Here is a 17,229-nt window from a genome sequence, read left to right on the forward strand (position 1 = left end):
CCCCGTATAACAGCCGCTCTCAAACAGCAGCTCATTCAAACTGCTGACAGACGTTTGAGGAATCACGTTGCTATGGCTCACCTGAGATTACCAAAACAACATGAAGAAAAGATCATGTACGCTTGTGTAAAGTAGTACAAAATTCAGTGAACTGGCTCAGTAACATCTGCGGTCCAACATCTACCAAAAGTTTACTAAAATTATCCACCATAAGTTACTGGTCATACCAGACCAAGAAGGACTAGGAGTTCAACTTTGAATATGTGAGAGCAGGAACGTGTTATTTCTTCTTTCAAATGTTGCATCTTCTCACTTAAATGTATTTGGGAAATGATTTTAATAGTTCTTGAAATGCTGAAACACTGTGTGGCCATCACACTAACTCCCTTAGTCAGACATTGTACATGATTCAGTTATTTAAGGTAAAGAACAGCCATCAGCACACTGAAGTAAAGCACTAAGGGTTAATGTTGCTGATCTGTGCCTGTGCAAGCTCCTATTTGTAATCTATATCCAAATCCACACATGCTGTTGTGTTCACTGCTGCTGGTTGACATGTTAGAGTCAGCTGTACACTGTTAATTGGGTTTGGATCTGCTGTCACTAAAGATCATTGACCTTTTTGTCTGCTGAAATGTGCTCAGCAATGAATTATGTCTATCCAGGAAGGCCAGTGCCTCGTAGATAGCCTAATAATTCACCATTATGCATACAGAGAGAGGCTAGATCCATAAAACCCATCTGTCAGGTCACAAGCCAGACTGTTATGGTGGAAGGTGTGTAATCATAGTTAAGCAGAATATGGAGGCTACAGCCAGTGTCGCAGTTGCATGATTATGGAAGCCCATTTCCACCAATGTGATGAAAAAAGATCCTGTAAGTCATTATAATGAGACACTTCATCAAAAAAAAGACATATCAAAATACTGACTTAGTATTGCAAAATAATGAATTAGCATTGCAGAATAATGAGAAACGTTCTCAAATAATGACTTGTCCTTATTTTGAGTCATTTTTCTGAGACATTTTGTTGTTATAATGAATTACAGGATTTCTTCATCACATTGGCAGAAATGGGCTTCCATGCGTGATCCATCAAAACAGTCTTGATTGAAAAATGATTTATTAGTGTGAGAAGCAGACAGACAAGCATGACATGTGTCAGGCTTTTTATTTCCTTCTCATCTCATACATAAATCATGCTTTCATATGGCAGCGCCAAAACTCTGCCTACACAGTTTATGCCGATATAACATACATATAAATACATGTATTCACAAAACAGGAAATGTGTTGCCAGACAGTTCATTTTAAGGAGATACTGCATGGTAATTCATAGTCACTTATGGCCAAAGCCTATGTACATTCACATAAAGAAAAGGTAAAATAAATATTTGCATATAAAATAAAGCATATACAATGACACTTTATGTTGTTAAACAATACATTTTCAGTTATCTGATAAACATGTGGCAAATGTGTCAAATAAGATACATACATTTCAATATCATAAAAAAAAATCCCTTCATTTATGGCACCTGAGAAGTCTGGCTGACTGAACTAAATCTGACATTCACAATGAGAAGTGCATTTATCAGTTGCGACTGTTTGTAAGACACAAAATGTTCACTTCTCCATGTCTTTACTTGAATAGTTGCAGAGTAAAACTAAGAAAACCCACACTTCGGCTGAAGTGTGCACATTATCACACAAGGCACTGAAGCAGCACCATATACAGAAAGGCTTATAACAGCAAACATGGCTTATTAATCAGTTGTGCAGACAGTATGTACTCTACATACACATACTTAAGGCTTCAAGAATGTTTTATTTTTGTGTTTTCTTCTTGACTGTCTGATTTCTTCCTGTTTCTGCAAAAAAAAAAGTCTGCTCACAAAACTGCATGGGACTGGCTGAAGAGATACAAAAACATACATATACACAGAAAGTACCCTGATATTGTCACAAAAAACAACAAGTCAGATTGCTCTAAACGGGAGCATTTCAGTATGTACAGTTTGGACAGATGCTTCAAAACAAAGATGGAGAGAAGAATGTGAGGTACACAAGGCAGCGGTTTGCAGGCAGCATCTGGACAGGAATCGCGCTGCGGGGCCCGCGAGCTCTGCAGCTGGAGAGGTGTCTCCAGGGCCGGACCAGTGCGTTACATCCCAGGAGTGTCTGCCGGAATTTTATTGGCCTGAGGTGAACTCTTTCTTTCATGTAGCTCCAGATAAGATAACCTGTCTGCTCTGTGAAAGCTAAAGGCTCTCTCCGGTCACTGCACGCTACCTGAGAGATATGCAGGAACACAGAGGAATGTGGTTCTCTCTGGTGTCTGGCAGCATAATCTCGACCCACAGCCTTCTCTTTATGATCCAGTAATGGGCTCCAGTGTGTTCGTGCATGGGCAAATGTCTCACTTAGGTCTGGCCTGTCAATCCCACCTCCACACTCACCCTTTCATGACATAAATGCACTTCATTCTGGGAAAAATTCACAAAATACATTCACGAAATGCGCCACAGTTGCTCTCTCATACCAGCCGTCAGAGAGGCTGTGGTCGCGATCTTTTACTTGCAGGCGTGAATGGATCTTCTTCTCAATCTAGACATATTTAAAACGATGCTGATGCATTGATAAGAAAAAGGTTAATTTATTCCATTTTAATGAAAAAAGAGAGCGCATACTGGCAGGAAACTGTCTCACCTTATATGTTGTACTAACTAAAATGAAGCAAATTAGTGATTTTTCACATTCAGTGAAACTACTTCAAATTACAGTATCAATATGGGTGCATTTTAAGAATGCAGGTGTGGTTGTCATGGCAGCAACACCTGGCTTTTTCCTGCAGTGTGTTATCACTGCACCTGATCCTGGTACTCGCCAGTTAATGAGCATGTAGTACAGTTCACAAGCCCAGCTGGACAAAGAGCCACAGCTGCAGGTAAGTGCTGGAGAGACGCAGGTGAGGCAGCCTGACCACGCTGCAGCTGCACACAGCTTAGAACAGGAAGGATCTCTGGACTTAATGGGGACATCTGACTGGGACATATATTCACAATAAGAACCTGGGTGCTTCACTAGGTCACTCAGTGGCACAGAGTATAAGACAGAACTGTGGTTGTATTTGTGCATATGTACACAGATTTTTCCTGTAGTGATTAGATTAAGGTTTAAAACAGGACGAACTGACTGGAGGCACCTCACTGCATATGAACAACCGGCCCGTCACAACAATAACATCACTGGAATGAACACTACTTCCTGAATTGGTCTCAGAATGGCTGTAACACGTGCACCATGGGCGAATAACAGTGCTTCAAAGTCCAAAAAGCAAATATCCAAATCGGAAAGCACATTATGGCAAAAATCTGAAAAATGGCAACTGTGCGGTGTTTGCTATTGACGACAAACCAGTTAAATTATATTACAATACAAAAATAATTGGAGAGTACAATAAATAAGACATTTTTATCCTGCTATGTACAGTACTTACAGCACATTCATTTACACTGTACACACGTGGGAGTTAGAGAGGTCATGTGAAGGACGGGTTCGAGCTCTGAGTTGGCTGTAGCACCAGAGAGGAGGGATGTCTTTGACAAAACAGGCACAGAGATCACTGGAAACAGATGCTAAAAAAAAAAACAAACACACACATGCAGACAACATTAACACTCAGTCAGTTACTCATTAAAAACTGTAGTAAAGTCATGTATTCAGTCAACTGAAGGGCAGACTTTACTTGTATGTCTTTGTAACATGAAATAATGCTGTTTCTGGGAGTTAAAAGCAGTAACTTAAGTTACAGGCATATTCACAGACTTAAAATATAAGCCTGTTTTAGTCCTCTGCACTTCTGGTGTAAGCCATCCTGTATGGGCAGCGTTGTGCAAGGTACAGAAAATAATTAATTAATTAATAATTATTAATAGTAATTAGTTACTATGTCTAGTTTCCTCTCTCAAAAGTAATTGAATGATGACATCCATGACCCGGATTGTTCCCTTCGTCCTTTCGTCGCTCACCCTTATTCCCCTACCCCTCCATCCCTCAACCCTCTTTCCTTCATCGCTCACCACTCATCTCTTCATCCCTCCTTCCCTTCATCCCTCGACCCTCATCACTTCATCCCTCCTTCCCTTCATCCCCCTCATCCCTTCATCCCTCATTCCCTTCATCCCTTGACCCTCATCCCTTTATCCCACTTTCTCCCCCTGCATCCCACATGATCCTCCTCCATCATCTCTGCACTCCTCCATCCGTGACACACACTAAACCTTTATAAATCTGGATCTTAATGGCCTATTCTCTGTCAGTGAATCTACCATCGTACCCGTTATCACTGTATTGATAGGAGTTATTAATACTCCTCACCACCAGAGGGCAGAAACGACTAGTGTCCTACCTGTAAATTACACTTGTCTTGCGTTGCCTTGTCTGACAGTAGATGCACGTGTTAGCCAAGCTTTGCTAGTTAATAAATGTCTGAACTGTCTTGTGCCACTGTAACGTGGCTGATGATGGCCATATGTCAGCACTGTATATGACCATTAAAACATACATACTTTCTTAGATATTAGTTGTTGGGTTGTTTGTATATAATGAAAGCTTCATCAGTTTGTAAGTTACAGCAGATTTTAGTCATGTGTTTTGAGTTTTGGGGGAGAGGCTGAACTCTTGTCTTTATTTGGATTACAGATTGTGTACAGATTTTGTAATTGAACATGAAGTATTGTTGACATATTTAGAAAGCTTCCCACACCTGTTGGATAGTATTAGATGTATTCCACTGTCACAGGCAGACTGGAGCCAGAGGACGGTGTACATTTACCACAGTAGCCTCCACACATTCCTGACACTCTGCTGCCACCCTGTGGACACAAGGGGAATAACATTGGTTATGTGTGATTCTGTTCTGTGAACACGAGAACATTTTTAAATGTAGTTGAACAGATGCTGAATATTTTGTCAGGATCACATCTGGCTTGAATTTATTTGTCCTGTGTCCAAGAAAGCTTTTGCTGAAGCACGTCCCCCTGTCACCTATCTGAGCTTGAAACAGATGTTAGTTTGAAGGATCTGTCAAGAAAACAAATTGCTTGTGCTGCTTCGAAGCAGTTTGAGACTTTCATCACTTTGAAAGCCATTTGTGGCGGGTTTGTTTTGGTGCCTCTGAATCGAGTTTTGCCTTTTCAAAAAGCGCACAAAGGCTGAGGCCCGCAGGCAGGTTGTCGCCACGTATGAATTGGATACTCGCTCTCAGCAACAAGCGAAAATTACAAGCTAATTAACCACCAGCACTTCACCAGCATCATTTACATGCGGCATAACACTGAGAGACAAAAATGAAATTGCAGCAGGCGAGTGCACCAAAAGCACTATCCCACGACATGAAAGCCACAGCGTGAGCTGAGTGGTTGGTCTGATCTCCTCTGGAGTGCTCTCTTCGTCCCACCGTCACAACCTGGCTTTATTTAAGCTGCCTGGAGAGCCCACAGTGGGCCGGCTGGCCGTGGATATCAGACTATGTACACTTTTTGGCATCACAACTGCCTCCTGTTTTAGCCTTGCCAAAAAGCACTCTCCGGCTTGATCTCCATTTCAAAAGCAGAGGGGGGCAGGAGTAGGGGGGGGCACTTGAGAGAGCAGCTGCCCAATAAGGGTCCTTTCTCAGTGAGTTTATGTGGAGACGTGGAGCTGGGAATACAGAACCCACTTGGGACTATGCCCACTAAGGAGCTCCGAAGCCAAAGGGACATGTGGAGAGGAGAAATAGTGGAGGGAGGGAGGCAGGGAGGGAGCTTAAGAGGTAACAGAACAGAACAGAGAAGATGAGGCAGTAAAACAAAGAGACTACTGATAAACCAAAGAGCTGTTTAAATGGCGTACTCAAAATCTATAAGACTTGCTGTAATTTGGGGAGTTTTCCCAGGCTACAGATGTGTACATATGTCACCGATACCTGTGCCTTTTGTATATCAGCCACTGCGTAGTTGCCCTGGGAGATCCATGAGGTGTCCTCAGCCACCTTAAAACCTGTTCCTGAGAGGTTGATCCTGAACCGCCCCTGAAAGAAGCCACACATATGAACATTTCTTCATCAGTTAATGGCAGCTCAGTGTTTTGGGCGTATTCCCAAAAGGATGGATACTTTTTTTTAATGGCATACATTTTTACATGTCATAGGGTAGCAGTATGAGCACAGCTGTAATAACACTAATAACTGGATATTTATGTGTGTCTGTTCCAAGGCTCTCTTTCTGAATGAATGACTTACATACATACGTGAACATCAATGTTGTTAGCTACACTTGTGCTTTTCCTGCTCTGACCATTCAACAGCGTGCTGTGAAAAAGGCCATTTCCCCTCCTGCGATCCAGCTGTTGTGGTTCTCACCTGTGGACATCGTGCGGCGCTGTAGCAGTCTCCAGCTGTAGCAAATGGAACATTCTTGCCCTCATGGGTGAAAGCGAACTGCCAATCTGTCGCTGAACAAGACGCAACAAGATAAACCAACAAGCTCGTCAAGTGCGACGTGACGAATACTGCATATGTAAATGTGCATCCTCAAATCTGCTGCCTCAGGACCTCAGATGAACTTTTAGAATGATAGCTTACATCTGCCATAATGAGCCTTGTGCTATTTAGCTGGTCTAAATCTCTCCTTAGTTTTAGGGTCAGTCTAATATCAGTATAATTTCATCTAGTTAGAGCAGTTTCATTTAATCCCCTCCAGCTTGTAATTGTGTGTTGCTCAAAAGAACCTTGAAGACATCTTGAGCCCATTAACCCTCATGAGCATGGACATAATTAAATGGCAAAGGAAGTTCTTATTTGAGAGTAATGTAGAGTTTACACTGGCACAGGATGCTGCGTGTGTGTGTGTGTGCGTGCTATCTGATTTTAGCATGTGTATGAGCCACTTACTGACGATGCTCAGCTTGCTGAGGTCCAGGCGGACTTTGGAGAAGGTGGTGATGCCGGCGGCGGTGTAGTCTCTCCGACAGTCACAGTCCTCTCTTCTGGAGCCATTGGCAGGACACTGGGTGGGGTCATTGAGCCTGGGAAACACACACACACACACACATGCACACACAGACACACGAGATCTTAGCTCAAATTCACACTTCCATGGAGCTTTTTGGTTTACAGAGAAAAAACACTGCCGGGAGTCAGCTGGATTTTGTAAAGACACGGGCTGTTCTCATTGTTATCCTCTTAGCTGTCTACCTGAAGCCAAAGATCTCTGAAAAATTCTCCCCTTCCCCCGTCGTCAAGGTGATGTACTCCTGTGGAGTCTCTGTCTGCATTCCTGCACAGTAGACCTGAGGAGAAAAAGGTGGAGGAGGAGGGGGAGGAAAAGGGAGGTGGTAACAAGAGGGAGGAGGAGTAGGGAGCCGAGGGTTAAGGAAGAGGGATGGAGGTGGTAGGAAGGTTGAGGAAAGACAGGAAGGTAGAGAAGTAGTGCAGACGGCATGAGAGAGACCTACTTTTCAACTGTCCCTCTCATAGATAAAACCTGTTACGGCTTCATAAACTGCACTTTGTGCATTTGTGAGGTAAAAATCTTACCTTCAGTGCTTTTCCTTGAATACTGAGAAAGTGTTCGCCGTCTGGGAGGGGGCCGTTCACACTCTGGACGTCCTGACAGCTTGAAGGCAAATGGCCTTGGAGACGAAATAGAAATCAGTAGGTGTGCAGTAGTGTGTTGTAGTATTATGGTATTATGCAAAGATTTAACGCAGGGCAGGCACTTAGGCTGTAAACACACACGTGCACACAAAAATTTCAGGAGTTAAGTCAAGTGTGGCAAATCGCTGCATCGAATCAAAGAAAACGAGAAGCCGCTCGCTCTTTGAAGTCCCATCCCACCGTAGGGAAGTAAATAGGCTGGACGGTGAATCTTTGATGTTTGCCTCGGATCACAAATATTTCACTAGAGGCCGAACTCAGGTCAAGCCAGACCTAAAGCTGGCACTCTGCTGGCCTGCATTTAACCCTGCTAGCCGTGACCTTTGGTGAAAAGAACAGCAGTTTTCCTGCAGTACTCACAGCTTGGATTCCTGCAGACTTTTCTAGCCTCCGGCATGGCGTCTCGGGAACACCTGTTGCTTTCCTGACCATCTGCCGCCACGCACTGCACCGTCCTCTCCATCACTCCGTCGCCACAGCTCGCTGAACACTGCCGGGGAGGAGGAGAACCGTGACAGTGTGAGAATAAAACTCGTGGACGACAGTCTGTCAGCAGTTTTTATCTTCAAAGCGGCTCCTTCAAAAACTGCATCTGTCATTCATGACAGGTTGAAGTCAACGGTAAAATGTTCTTAATGTCAAGAACTAACTTATATTTGTGCATACGTGGCCACTTCATGAGGTTAAAGATTTTTTTAAAGATTTTTGGTGTTTCTGCTTCGGTTTTTCATGCACAAATTTAAAATGCACATAAAGACAAGTGGATGGAAACACACTTTCTGATATCAAGTCCAGCAACAACTGTTTTTACCAAATGACAGTGAAAAGTAGTTTGACGTGTCTTTGCTTCTTCATAACACTTTTTCTCTCTCATGGATCTCATTACTCATGAATGTATTTTAGGAAGCTAAGACTAAAAACATGCCTCCTCCCTCTTGACAAAATACTGATAAATGACTGGACAACATTTAGAAGCACAGACTGGCTCACCGCTCCCCAGACTCCAACCCTCCACTCCTGTGGAGGCGGGCACGGGTCCAAATTACAAGGCATGTAGCTCTCAGGGGGCGTCCCGGGGCAGTTGGACAAAGACTGATGGCCGTACTCATAGTTGTCATTCTCCACATGCACCTCGCTGCAGGAGATCAGACGCTGGCGGTAGCCCTGACCACAGCTGGCTGAACACTGGAGGAGGGTACAGTATTCCACACAGGAAACATGGGTGATTTCTGTCATTTCCGCACCACTGGATTTGAAGATGGTGATTCACATGAACGGTCTTTTTGAAGAGTAAAGCATTGTCTGTTCAGAGCAGACCCACTTTTTAAAATTCACACACTAAAAGCTTTTAGAGGGACAACACCCTTTAAAGGCTCTCACCTCGGTCCATTCCCCTGTGATCCAGATTAACTCACAGGCATGGGTGTTACAGCTCTCTATGTCCGGAGGTCTGATCTGGTTCACACAGTACATCTCATGGACCTCCTGCTGGTTGTAGTCCACACATTGCAGGGCTCGTCGTCGGTGGCCCGCTCCACATGACTTACTGCACTGTGGTGGAGACAAGACGGAGACCGGCCTTTTTCAAAGATGGCAAATCGTGTATTAGTGGAGAAACATACAATATTCCTATATTTGGGGATATTTGGGGGAAAAAAAGCTATTTTCTTTTGATTTAACTTGATCTAATTCTGTATGCACATTTGTCCAGCTGCTAACAGGAAGCTGCATGTGCAACAAGGTTTTAAAGTAAGGATTCTCAATAACCATCGACGCAAATAAAGAACGAGGACGAACAGCCTGACCAGCTTGAGAGCAGCACCACATGGGACGGCAGCGTAAAGATGTCAAAACAGTAGATAAGAGCACTTTGGTGTTGAGCAGAGAAACCTGAGCCGAGGACGTTGCCAAGACCTGAGACCAGATCACACAACTTCTAACTCCTGAAACGTTCAACAGTGTGCCTGATGAACGATCAGAGCCCAAATTCACAAGCAGCAATCGACTGTCTTCAGTCTTCCAAAGCAAAAGAACATCACAAAACAGGGCCTAGACTAACTAACCTCTGTGATCTACAAGAGGAGAATACATGGCTGAGAAAGCTGGAAACCTTTCATACAACACTGAAAACAGAATTTTTGGCGTATCGGTCAGTAACTACTACATGTAGTAACTTAACTATTACAACATTCCAGCTTGCGAGAGTTGTGGTTCAACCACTGAACATTTTAACAGGGGCTCAGAGAGGCTTCCACTTACGTCAGAAACACTGTACTGTTACGAATGCAGCCGACTCCAGCTGGTCTTCATCACTATTTAAATGTTGAACAATGTCAAACAACTGAAATACTTGGAGCTGTAGTGAGCTGTGCTGCTGTACTGTGCAGCATTGAAACTAACCCTGCCTGAGTTTACGTACGTTTTAAGAACACTGAAAGACAGAAAATATAGTTAAGTGTTAGTGTAAGACATCTTGTCTGATGTGTGGGGTCAGTGTCAGAGTATAAAACCCGCCTGTCAGGTGATGTAATTACCTCCAGCTGTTAATTGGGACACTCAGCTCCAAACACTTCTCCAGACTAATTAGACCCTCCTTTTTGAGAAGACATGAGGGGTGGAGGACGTATTCAGCTGCTTTACTTCAGTAAAAGTAAAACACCTCACAGTGAAAATACTCTGTTACAAGTCCTGCGTTGAAAATGCTGCTTGAGTGTGAGTATAATCAGGAAGGTGGACTTAATAAAGTACTTCTTAGTCCAGAGTTACAAACAAAACATTTATATCATCATTCAAAATAAATGGAAATTATTAAAAGGAAAAGCAGCAAATCCTCCCAATTGTGAAGCTGGAGCCATTTAATGTTCTTGCATGACAAATAATTGAAACAATTATAAGTATAGTTGACAATTAATTTTTCTGTCAATCTACTAATTGATGCATCAACTAATCATTTCAGCTGTATTTGTATTCGTAGTTTAATTTAGAACATAAAATCATATTTTAGAAGCTCTTCTTGTGCATTGTGTGCAAGAATTTAGAAAGTAACTTGTAACTGAAGCTGTCATACAACTGTGGTGAAGTTAAAAAGTACATTTCCCTCTGATGTAGTGGAGTAGAAGTAGGAAGAGGCACGGGAAGAAAATGCTCAAGTAAAGGACGAGTGCCTCAAATTTGAGTAAATGTACTTGAAGACATTTCATGCTGCTCAGTGACCCAGATTCAGCATCACTTGAACACAGTGAAGATGAACCTCCTGCTGCAGCTGTCTGCTCGAATAAGCTCAACAAGGATCCGTAGCCTCTAGCCTATGGAGGACTGCTGAATGTGACCCATTAAATATAGCCTCTGTATGACTGCAGTCTTACGTTAAACTGTCCTTCTCAGAGGACATCATAGATAGGTAACAGCATTCAGACAATGTTTTACTATATTCGATTGCTATTGCAAAAAAATCTCAATAACGTTCAACATTATTGACAAAATGAGCAAAACAACCGAAGAACTGCCATCACATTTTCACTCAAATGCTGCTAAATCCTGATCGGTGCACAGCTGGACGTGGCATAACTTGAGATCCACCCTCTTCATACCAGTCAGAAGAGCACAGGTTCAAAAAGAAAAGAAAAACAGAAAAACAGAAATCTCTCATAATATCCCAAACTGTCCTGACTTAAGCAGAAAATAATGTGTGTGTCCATGCAGGACATGAAGAAGCTGACTGAGGAAACAGGGCCCTTAAAGAGCTCTATGTATGAAATGTGCTGCACAGGTAAACATGCAGCAGGCTCATTAACTCCACACAGGTGTGCCTTTACTCTTCCTGCGTTTACTTTTCAACTGCTTCTAAAAAAAAAAAAAAAAAAAAAAAAAAAAAGCGCATCAGCCAATCAGCATTAAGACTGGAGTTATCCATTTCACAACGGCGCTTCGGCCTGCAGGGAAGAAGAAGAAAAAAACAAAAGAAAGAAAAGAAAAAGAAAAAAAAAACATGCTGATCATCTGATTTTCATCAGGGCCGCGCAGCAGCTCCTCTCCTCCCCTCTGGCCTCTCTGCTGCAGCGGCTCACACTTCACCAGATATGACAGAGCGAACTCGCGCTCGGCCGCTCGCGCACGGAGCGGTGGATCCTCTGCTTTCAGGGCTCGGAGCTGCATGTGCGCAGACATCCAGGGCTTTCATCGGCTTACCGTCTGCCATTCTCCTTCCCTCCACCGGTACCGAGAGGGGCAGTCGGCGACCCGGCAGCTCTGGCTGGACGCCGGTCTGGAGCGCTCGGAGCAGCCGGTCTGCAGCGGGCTGCGTCGGTCTCCGGCCTGGCAGGAGACGTCCCGCCGCTGGACCCCGTCGCCACACGATGCTGAACACTGACAGACAGGACAGGTAGGAGCTGTGAAAGCGTTTGTTCAGCGTTTACAGCGCTGTTTTAATGCACTCTGCTACTAATAATACTGTGACTGTGAGCTGCTTCTACTCTGCTGGTTATGGTGTTTTATTTTTATGAAGAATGACCACAGCATTTATTTAAGGGAATATGCATTACTAAAACCAATATGTTATTTTATATATTATGCACTATGTATATCCATATATTATTATATTGTGTTTAATTTTATTGTGGCTATTGATTTCTAGATATCACCTTTGATTTAGTCATCGTGCTCACATTTGTCTAAATGTGATCAATGTTGGATTAGATGTTAAAGATGTAAATCAAGTTATTTGATTTTCTTTGTTAACTAAACTGTGGGGCATGTGAGCTGTTCCTCACAGTCACAGGACATACTGGCATATTATTGAGCACTGTTGAGGAAATATGTACCGTTTAAATAGCTGCCACCAGGTGCCTGCCTCCATGTTTGTATTCATTCAAGTTCTGTGGTTTGTATTAACGCTGATTGAAACTGATGTTTTTCGACAGAAACACGAAGAAATTCAAGTTGCAGCCCGCAAAGCGGATGATTTTGTGCAACTGCGTCAGTCAGACGCAATGAAAGCGCGTCTCTTCTGCTGTGATAGAGCTCGTATTTCTACAGAAAACACAAAGAATGAGATGGAGAGACTGCTGTGCTTCCTGTCAATTACTCTGTTTGAAAGTTAGACAACTGAGACAGTCACATGATTTAAGATATGCATTTATTAAATAAATAAATAATTAAGTAAATGAAATAATTTACATTTTTCCATTTAAAACTTTGCATTCATGCTTCTGGAGATGATTTAACTGCAGCTCTCTTGGGTCTTTTCTGCTTTCACACAGACGATCCTGAACAACCTGCACTGCACTGATGTTCATGTAATGCTAATGAAGTACATGATACAGTCCTAATAATAGATCATTTGTGCAGCTTTGAAGGGTTTTTTGGGTACGTTGTGAAAAGAGTATGACCGGTACGTTTCTCTGCTTGTGTTCGTGTATATGAGAGAGATGGAGGCCACGATCATAAGTGCTTATATGTTTGCAGGTTAAGGAGGCAGGAAGTGCTAAACCTCTCCAGATGGTCGAGCTGAGGCGACATCAGATAACTGGATGTGTTCCAGAGGTTCGGCAGCTAAAGACCAAGTCTGGCACAGACGTGTTTACATGTCCTTTCGTATGTGACACAATGTTCTATATTTCACTGTGTATTATCTGCCATGTCGGTTCAGCAGTTGAACCACTAGGCAGCCTGCTTTGCCGTGCGTAATCATGCTATATTTGACTAAGAGCCTCGCGTGGAGCATGATTGCCTCCTGGCATGTGTCCTGCTCCACAGCTGTTTGGAGCAGACGGACACACATCCTTTCTGACGTATGGAGCGCAGATGTGGCTCTGTGCTTGGACTCCTGGTCGGTGCAGTGAATTCAGAGAAAGAAAACACGAGGAAAGAGAAAGAACGAGAGCGAGGCAGAGGTAAAGGGGTCTCCAGCAGCCCAGGTGCATGTTGTGAGTGTGTCTGACGTGACGATGTTAGCGGACAGCCTCTTTCGTGGTACATTCAAAGAGAGGACCAACATGTGGTTCCCATTGGGGAGGCAGAGAGGAAAGGAGAGGAAGAAAAGTGGTCAGTGGAGGACAGAGCAACAGTGAGGAGGAGGATAAAAGGGACAGAGAGGAGAGAAAATGTAGAGGTGAGAGGCGTAGATTTACACTGGCTGGATTTAACATCAGTTAAGCTCAGATCAAAGAGAGGGGGTGCACATCCCTCCTGCGGTCGCAGCCCCTGCAGACACTATCTGAAAACCCCTGTTAGCAGCCGCCCCAGGCCTGTCCAAGCAAACCGCCATGTGACGTGTAAACGCACCCTGCCTTAGTTAGTGGCCTGGCACGGCGCATAAATACAGTCAGGTTTAGCTGCAGATGTTTTCACACATATGCACATACTTGCAAGCAAGCTGGGAAGCATTAAAGTGAAAAGAGGGAAAAAAAACATGTCTGGCAGCGTGAGAACAAGCGAAGAGGAGTGTTTTATAGCAGGGTCAAAGAGTCCTACCTCTCCCCAGTTGCCAGTCTTCCACTTGGGGCATCGTCCGCCTCGGCAGCGCCTCTGCTTGCTGGGTTTGGGGGACAGAGACTGACAGTTTTCCTCCGGGACCGGACGGCCAGACCCGGTCACGCAGCTCACCTTTCGGGACTTGACTCCCTTTCCACAGGCAGCAGTGCACTGCAAGATGACAACGGAAAGAAGGAGGTGAATTGAAATCAAAAGGTACGTCTTGTGTTAAAACTGTACACACTCAAAACTAGTGAAATGAAGGGATATTTTGGGGATTCACAGTGCACATAATGTGTTGAATGTCAGGCTTAATTGATTCTGCATGGTGTAAAATAGATGAGAACACAGCCATAAGAATTAAAAAGAAGTATTCGATCATTTTGTGGATCTTTTTTGACTCAAAAAAAGAAAAAAATGTGATGTGAGACAGTTCCACGTGGGCAGCTAATCCAATGGCAAAGAGCGCCCGATCACCCCGGCAGCAGTTTGTTTCACCTCCGGGTTCACCGAGTTACTGGCAGTCTAACTCGGTGTGACAGGCAGACACACACACACACACACACACACACACACACACACACAGGAGGGAGTGGAGAAGGGCTGGACTGTGCTCGGATAATCAAAGAGGGCGTTGCATGTCAGGATGGATGGGAAGCGACAGGCTCGGAGTTGAACGAGTGCGCGGCCCAGCGTGTGCTGCTGTCCTGATCAGCAAGGGACTGTACTAGACAGGAACATGCCGTGACCCCTCACCTCATTCAGAGGGGAGGACGGGTAGGAGGGCTCATGAAAGGAGGGGCTAATAAAATGCTTATTCTCCTTTTTAAATCCAGGCAAACCTCACATCCCACTTTGACCTGCAATGCACTCGATTTATTGGAATTATTCATTTGTTCCTCAGTAAAGACAGAAAAATGATGATTCAGTTTTGTTTTGTGCCAAGAAATAAAGAAAATGAGTCATACTGACACTGTGTGATTCTTGTGCTGATATTGTGATTGCATATTAATAAAAATGGCACTGTGTTGTGCATCTTTGGGATACCCACGATGAACTGTAGCATAAAGGAGAAGACTAACTTCATGGCGGATGTAACAAGTCACTGACAGGTCTGACATGAAACACCACCACTGACTGTAACAACAGAGGTCGTATTTTTAATGTTGTTGCATGACATGAACACAATATACGGTAACGCATTTGTTTCTAAAGCACTGTGGAGAGTAAGTGGTGAAACTGGGCTTTCCAGTAAAGGTTCAAATCATTAAAGCACAGCATCCACAATCCTTCAGTCTTCCAGACTGTTCAAACGCCGGGTCATTCCACAAAAGTTTTATATACTTTTTTACAAGGGCTTTCCTGCTGTTGCGCTGTGCTGAAATGCCCTCAGAATGCCTTGAGAACCAGTGCAAATTGGGTCACATTAAAACACCATGTGTTTTATCAGTGCATGAACCCCCACATGCAGGTTTCATTAACTTTGCCCACAAGTTCTGAGGGGTTCTGTAATTACCCAGAGCTGTTCACCAATCACACATACTTGAACTCAACGTTTCCTACTTCGTCCGATAATAAATACACTATGTAAACAAGTTTATTTGCATCAATTTTATTTGCAGGTGGAGGTTGTCTAATAATCACAGGGTTTGTAGTTCGATCCACACACACGTGTCTTTGGTGGAGACACTGAAACGAGTTGCTCCCGATGGGCGGGCCAGCACCTTGCGTGGCAGCTTCGTCGCCATCGGTGTGTGAGTGTGTGTGGATGAGAGGCAAATTGTAATCCATTAAGGCAGAATGGAGCTATAGAAGGTGCAGTCCATCCCATAATGCTGCATGGAATTCAAACCAGTCGATAACCAGTCTGATCGGTTTGAACTGACTTCTAAGTGCAGTTCAAATGGTAATTACAGAAGGCACAGCACCATGTGAAATCACCCCACCCACCCCCTGCAATACACCACTTTTCAGTCAGCAGCGTTTTTGGGAATCTCATTCAACTCAGCCCCCCCCAATCACAGCGATTTCCCAGAAGTCTGTCTGTGCTGATGGGATGAACTGGGAAGGGGCCCCTCCCCAGATCAAACGTGACCCTTGACCCACCAATACACCACTGCATTGTCTTGCTGACGGCCCCCCTCATTCGAGTCACTGTCACTGGCCCCCACATTGGTACACTATCATCAACCCGCATTAGACCAGAGTAGAGGGGGCTGACAGAAAGGGGCAAAGGACGCAGGCAACTTCATGGCCAAACACGCGTCACCAGGCGTCCCAGAGAAAGCCGGGGCGGGCACATGGAGAGTGAATGAACACAGTAAATGCAGTGGGAGGTATACTGAGGCATTGTCACGCAGGACAAAGATTTACCTTGATGGAAATAGCTTTGAACCTCTGACGCAGAAGGTAAAAGCATGGTCGCTCAAAGGGGTCAGCAGAGGCCCTGACCACATAAAATAACAAGGATATTGCTCAGTGATTTGTGCCTTTTCATTCAGAAAAAACAGCCCGCTGAATAGGCTTGTGGGGAGGACTGTTTTAGAAGCTATTTGTCAGGCCCTTCTTTTTAAATCTTTTAGTCTTAGTCAAACGTAAAACACCATATAAGAAAGGACACTTCCTTATCCTCAAACACACTGTAAATGCCATGAAGATGGAGTTCAACATTTTAATACAGGACTACAATGTTGCAAGCAGCCAGGCTATTGGTGTAATGAATGTTGTTAGAGGCTGGTACTTGCATCATATATCTTTGTTTCCGACTTTTTTGGACAACCAGTCAATGTAAGCTGTCAGCAAGCTATAAGCAGTTGTTTACGCCCCCTTTTTCTTAGTTTGCATTGACCTCAGCCTGCTTACTGCATGTGACAAAAAATGTTGGTAGCGCTTTAGATTACGGTCTGAACAAATTACAGTGTCATTTTTTTTGTACATCGCACCAGTACAGCAGGTACCAATACACACACGTAGGCACATGTAGGTTTTTTTTAACCTATTCTAACAGGTTACATAAGCGTGATCAGTGAGTGTCACACACAGGTAACAAATAAACGAGC

The 17,229-nt window shown here is 43.9% G+C and overlaps 1 protein-coding gene across 1 annotated transcript in view; it reads right to left on the reverse strand.

Moving 5' to 3' along the window:
* Nucleotides 1–1,249: 1,249 nt before the first annotated feature.
* Nucleotides 1,250–17,229, reverse strand: part of adamts9 (ADAM metallopeptidase with thrombospondin type 1 motif, 9) — a 40,115-nt gene continuing 24,135 nt past the window's right edge. The window contains exons 26-37 of the mRNA XM_041946490.1: nt 14,171–14,341; nt 11,888–12,064; nt 9,080–9,250; nt 8,690–8,884; nt 8,060–8,189; nt 7,580–7,674; nt 7,238–7,332; nt 6,935–7,068; nt 6,404–6,495; nt 5,969–6,073; nt 4,769–4,877; nt 1,250–3,638 (exon numbers count right to left, since the gene is read on the reverse strand). Coding sequence (XP_041802424.1) covers nt 4,782–4,877; nt 5,969–6,073; nt 6,404–6,495; nt 6,935–7,068; nt 7,238–7,332; nt 7,580–7,674; nt 8,060–8,189; nt 8,690–8,884; nt 9,080–9,250; nt 11,888–12,064; nt 14,171–14,341 — 1,461 coding nt within the window. The 3' untranslated portion in view covers nt 1,250–3,638; nt 4,769–4,781. The remainder of the gene's footprint in view (nt 3,639–4,768; nt 4,878–5,968; nt 6,074–6,403; nt 6,496–6,934; nt 7,069–7,237; nt 7,333–7,579; nt 7,675–8,059; nt 8,190–8,689; nt 8,885–9,079; nt 9,251–11,887; nt 12,065–14,170; nt 14,342–17,229) is intronic.

Source organism: Chelmon rostratus, chromosome 2 (assembly GCF_017976325.1).
Source record: "Chelmon rostratus isolate fCheRos1 chromosome 2, fCheRos1.pri, whole genome shotgun sequence".
Lineage (NCBI taxonomy): Eukaryota > Metazoa > Chordata > Actinopteri > Chaetodontiformes > Chaetodontidae > Chelmon > Chelmon rostratus.